This window comes from Symsagittifera roscoffensis, chromosome 2 (assembly GCF_963678635.1).
Source record: "Symsagittifera roscoffensis chromosome 2, txSymRosc1.1, whole genome shotgun sequence".
NCBI lineage: Eukaryota > Metazoa > Xenacoelomorpha > Acoela > Convolutidae > Symsagittifera > Symsagittifera roscoffensis.
In genome coordinates this window covers 53,328,207-53,334,206 of record NC_087063.1, presented here as the reverse complement: position 1 = coordinate 53,334,206, position 6,000 = coordinate 53,328,207, and the positions used below count along the sequence as shown (strand labels likewise).

The 6,000-nt window shown below is 35.5% G+C and overlaps 1 protein-coding gene across 1 annotated transcript in view; it reads left to right on the top strand.

Moving 5' to 3' along the window:
• Positions 1–876: 876 nt before the first annotated feature.
• Positions 877–6,000, top strand: part of LOC134840235 (uncharacterized) — a 28,703-nt gene continuing 23,579 nt past the window's right edge. The window contains exon 1 of the mRNA XM_063855972.1: positions 877–1,298. Within this exon, the coding sequence (XP_063712042.1) occupies positions 882–1,298 (417 nt within the window). The 5' untranslated portion in view covers positions 877–881. The remainder of the gene's footprint in view (positions 1,299–6,000) is intronic.

Sequence of the window (6,000 nt, the reverse complement as noted above, 5' to 3'; positions counted from 1 at the left end):
TGACAATCACGTAGTCTGAGGATCCGAGACTCAGCTATGTGGTTGTGTTCGCATGTAAACGAAAGCTGATCAAAAGTCGTTTGACTGATGGCCTAAAAATGGTAACTTTTTTACTTTGCCCTAGACAGACCAGAAAATCAACTGGCAAGGTCGAGACGGTGAAAAACGAGTAGAATTAAGGTAACTGACGCCTGCCAGTCGTTAATAGGTACTTTTTCTACGCTCCGTCGCTGTGTGATATTTGGGCGAATGTTACAACCCTATCCATCGGAAATGGATCAACTCTTCTCTTAGCCCTTAGCATCTCAAAGCCTGAAACTGAAAATAGATGTGAGAGTTTCAATTCAGGACATCTCCGGAAGCTAAAAATTATTAGAATGACAGTCAGGAGCGTCTCCAGACCCTTCCGGTATTTTCAATATCCTTGAAGAAACGCCTGCATCACGACCAGGAAGGGTTGCTGCTTTACCTTCAACCTTCATGATTCCTTCATTTCTTCCGGTAACGATTTTAGCAGCACAATAACTGTTTGTGCTAACGTTGCTTCAATCTTGCTTGTCGTGGTTCCTTATCTCTGCAAGCGAAAATCACGATTCTGAATTTCGCTCTCCTTTCATTTTTTTTGCAAAACTCAGATGGTCACGTGTCTTGCACGCTCGAATCGAAATTTTGAAAACATAAGTTCAATTCAAAGTAATCATGCCGGATTCATCCAATTGGAAGATTAACAACCTTAGTCTCTCTAAACCGTCGATTTTCTCGTCGAACTGCTCGACTAAAACTTCGTTTGCTGCTATGCATTTGTTGTCATTCTGGTCGAATGTCAACTTTTTTTGGTGATTATTAAATGAGACAGAAGTTACTGCTTATTAGATATTTGAATGCTTCCCGGACAAGACAGTCTACAAGAGAGGCGGAGGTCTAATCAAGAGGATGGTAGTTCAAGTGACAGAGGAAGTCAGAGCCAGGATCACCATGAGAGCGAAGATGAAGATACCGCGCGCAGCGAAGCACCGCTGCAAGATGACCATGTAAACGATGAAATTTTTGTTCCGCAGTCTGAATTTTTTGGAGATGAAATAAACCCTCCGCATTTGGGGGAAAGTTCTGAGGCGTCGCGTAGCAATTCAATCTTTGTGCAAGGAGTAAGTGGGCGCAATAATGTAATGTTGATCTCGAGCGGCAATCGTATAGAAGACAATCAACAACACGGAGCTGATCGAATGAGTCCAGTTCCGATTGACCTGATTGACATCGACCTGGATCCAGCGACATCCGCTCATGACTCGGAAAATCAGGTTGGTCAAAATCATCAAAGATAATGCTACAGCTGTGTTTTCAGAAGGGGATTCAGATTATTCTAGCTTGTCAATATCAATTATAAACCAGAGTTGTTTCAAATTAAAGTACTCTGAAAAACAAGATATGTGGGAGTGGCGAGTTTAGGGTATGCTTGGAAACTGCTATCCAGTCGAAAAGTGTACATACTTTGGAACCTACGAGTGTAAAATCTTATTTAACAAAAGTATATTTACTGAAATTTGTCGTATTTAATTTAAAGTTTTTCTGTAATTTTACTCAAAATGAAGATAAAGAAGCTATCAGGTGTGTTTTCTTTAGGTAATGTATCAATCAATTTTCGTGAAGCATTTTGGCTGCGTACACTCCATTGCACTTGCGACTTTTTCCCGTAAATTTTTCTTAAAATTGCGACCTGCTTTATAACTTGCTATAACTGACTGTTAGCTATGTTATTGATTCGGCAATTTTTACCATTTAAATATTGTTTCTAAATTTCGTAATCGTGCAGATAATTCAAATACCAGATTTGCAGAATTTTATTTACACCTCTAGACCAGATGAAGACGAGCCTGAAAGTTGTTAAGAGTCAGTAACAAAGCAGTTAAGTAAAGCAATTAAGATTTTCCATTATGAGCCCAAATTATGTATTTTATGAATTTTGAGCGGACTCCGCAGGAAAGACGTCTTTGTTTTTTTTTGTTCTTTCGTTTTCTTTGATCGTTCCGATAAAATTATTATGTTTAAAGACGTGTCCCTGGGTTTCAGAGACCTACATACATTAATTTGCGCGCATATCCAGTGCACAGGTTGAGCTCGTAATGGTAAGAAAACTGTTTACGGGAAAAAGTGTAATTCCCGATTATAAGACACTTGCTAGTAATGGGAAACTATATTTTTTCCTGTAAACATTCTAGGTACAAATCTAACTTGCTTTCTTATTGAATCTTAACAAATTTCAGGCTCGCTTATACCTGGCTTTGAGGTAATGTGGTCGACTCTGTACCATAAGGTTTGGAGTTCGAGCTTGTGTTTTTTCAGTATGTATGAAATTGAGTTTGTTTTGTAAAAAGTTAATTGTCGGTCTTTTGTTTGCCTGCTCAAGTTTTGTCGGTTTAGTTGCCACATCATGGATTTTTCTTTTGCTGTAAGCAATTTTCATTATAGCTTCAAGTGTTGTTCATTTTGTTTCAGGGGGATTTAAAACTTTTTTTTTTTCACAAAATCATTGTTTTTTGAGCTTAACTGATGTTTGCTTAAAGATTGTCGGCTTTGATTCAGCTTCGTAAGTTTTGTTCCGTAAATTTTGGTAGACCTAGTTTTTTTTATTTTTTTTTCTGTTTCATATACAGAACCAGAACGACTTCTTCCCGTTGTTGATTTCGTCAGATGAGCAGTTTTTTGAATTAAATGATTTTTGGCAAATGGGTTGTATTTACTCTTAAAAAATGATTCGCGTCAATTATTACGCTTGCGATTATGGAATTTATGAAGTTTTTTTTTTCTTCAATGTCTTGATTACCCTTGCGATAAGCAAGGGTTTTGCAATCGGGTACTAGACTTTTTGCCATAAATAAATTTTTTCACAGTACTCATTGACTCCTGGTGGTATCTTGGCTCATAATGAATTCAAATTTCTTACTGTCACTTGCACACATAGCGTGGAGTTAACGAATACGCCTGGAACGGCAAAGGTCAACAGTTCGAATGTAACCAGGGCTACTTGTTTTTTTTTCAAACGGTAAGCTTTCCGGTTCAAAGAATTTCGGCCTTTTATTTATCTGCTTATGTTTTGCCGGATCTGAAAATCGTTTATTTTTGCTGTAAAACATTTTCGCTCTTGTTATTTGCAGTGTTTTTGCATTTTAAAAATCTGCCCGAATCGAAATTTTTACTTAACTTACTCGATTTTGTTAAAGTTTCGTTTTTTTCCAAGTATTTTTTTGTTTCGGCTTAATCGGTTTCGGCTTTTTTTAATCTGACGTACTGGCCCCTTATTGCGTCCTTTGGTGACCAAACAACTGTTCTTCCTTCCACATCTGTAACAAATTGCGTGTTGTTGGTTATGAATTATTGTTTATGTAGTGTAGGTGCACATTGAGTAAAGCTCTTATGCCGGGGTTTCGAGTCCGGCCCGTCACTGCTTTTTCTAAATTTTCCTTTCCATGAATATTTCGAGTATTCGGACTATCGTGTGTCTGGCCATTGTTGTTGGCCTTATTAACACAGCAAGGAATTTAATTGCTAAATTTAGGGTTTTAATCATTGTATTTTGATTTTTTTTGCCGCTGATTGCTGAGGCTCACCGGTTGTAGACTTTTGACTTAGTCATCTGAGGGTTCAGACTCGTATATAGGTCGCCATGATTTTTTTTGTTTATCGACTTCTGATTTATTTTCAAGTTCAGATCGTTTCCTTTGTTAAAAGGAAGGTAAACTGCTATCGAACAGCAAAAAGTAAAGGTCACTAGTTTCGAAATTGGAACTGATTATTTCAGATTTCCCAGCGAAATAAAAATTACACTTATTGATCCAGTTTTCTGAAATTGGGTTAGTTTATTCAAAAAATTGTAAAATATAAATTGTTCCAAAAAATCAAAGAGCTTTAAGGACATCTAATTTTTTCCTTAAAATTTGGAAAGATTTCTATTCAAAAACTAAGTTCTGCTTCGCCTTTGTGTATAATTACCATTTCAGAAACTTTCTAAATAAATGTGATTTTGTGGGATTTTTGAAATGATTAATTAATACACAATTTGTTCTTATACGTTCCAAAGTAATACATGCAAAGTTATTGTGGTTGCCTCAAAATTTTTACATTCCAACTAATTACCAGAAAAAATTGCGATTGTGTGCATTTTGAGTCGTTTGATGAGCGAAAACAGGTTTTAGTCTTTTTTGAGTTTTTTTAAAGATTTTTTATGAAAACAGCTGTCTTCGGCTCAAAGTGGGTCTGCTCAGGTCAGGTATTTTCGTTTTTTTACCGCTTTTTGAGTTTTGTTTCGATGCTCGCGGAACAATTAAATTTCTGGTATGTTTGCAAATGAACCTTATTGAAGACAAAGATGCAATGTTTGGTAGATTATTTTGCTGCGGCTTCTCTCTCTCTTTTTTTGTCTTTTTATCTTTCAGAAGTGGAATTTTATCTTTCAGATATCCCTGCGATAAAAAAACACTTATTGATCCAATTTTTTCCATTTGAGTTATTATTTGATAAAAAATGCCAATCATAGATTGTTCTAGAAATTCAAAGAATTTGAAGGGCATCTATTTTTTTTCTTCGAATTGAGAAAGTTGAGATTTTTTCATAAAGTCAGTTTTTTCAGTTGTTTGCGTTCACTCTGAGTCTTTTCCAACTGTCTATTTGCTATGTTAAGTGTCTGTAGAACCACATCAATAGTTTTTTTCCTGTTTTTTCCATGACTTTTTTCAATCATTTTCTCTGCTTGATTATCGATTTCTTTTTAAATTTAGTTATTTCTGTTTGTACCTCCACGATAGAACAATACGAGTGTAATAAGCACAAAAAACGTGATCGATTTCTGGTTTAAAAAGTATTTTAATTTTCATTTTTTAGAGGGAAAAAAATACCTATTATTTTCTCAATTTAGGTTAAGTTTTATCGACAACGTGGTCTTTTTTTCTTGGGTTTCGAAGATTTTTAAGAGCAGTTTTTCAAAAAAACAAGATAACACTTTTTCAAAAAACAAGTTGTTTATTTTGTTTCCTTACTTTCATTGACACTTTTCAAACTGCCGCTTAGCTATGTTTTTCAGTGTAAGTGATCGAAGCAAGCTTCACTTAGCTAGCTCGTATCTTTTCTTCATGATTTTTCCTTGAAAAGGCCCAGTCTCAAGATCGCGTGGTTTTAATTTTGATTTCTTGCTGTTTCATATGGCTGAATTAAAAAGCAAGTTGCGCTCTCCCATTAAAAAGTGCGAAAGGATTGAAAATAGATGGAAAATTGCTCCAAATTTGTTTTTCGTTTTAATTTTTGTAGTGTCATGAAGCGACCTTCGGTACCTCACTCTATGCTACGTAATTATCTAAATATAGTTATGAGTCAGTAGTGCAGTACTTTTCTCAAGGACACTTCAATTCGGTCCGAATCGTTGTCTGACGTTTGTGGTGTAAAGCCAGTTGCGATAGCCCTTTGGTGTCTATCATTCTTATCTGATCGATCAAAACGTATTCAATTCTGGAAAGCCTTTTTTCATCTATAATATTCATAGTAATTAGTTCACTATTCTCACTTTACCCGACAGTTTTCCGCTCAGAAAGGGTAGTTCAAACTATCGAAAGTTTGAAAGTGTATTATGATCAATTGCTTAATTTACTATTAACTTTGCGATAAGCAAGAGTGTTGCAACCGGGTACTAGTTTTTCTCTTAAATAAATTTGTTCACAGGATGACTCAAATTTGTAGTCATCTCCAAATATGTTTTTTCTTCTATTAACAGACAAATTTTGAGCATGTCTGCATTTTAAATGCCCACTCTATTCCAAATTCTGGTTAATGGTAGTTACCAATTCCGATTTCAGTATATCATTTTTTGACTTTTCTCCCTATGAAGCTTACAAGGTTTCAGTTTTATATTGTCTTAGTGACCTCAATTTGAGTCGTTTGATGAGCCAAAACAGGTTTTTAGTTTTTCTAAGTTTTCTTATGAAAACAGCTGTCTTTGGCTCAACGTGGGCCTGT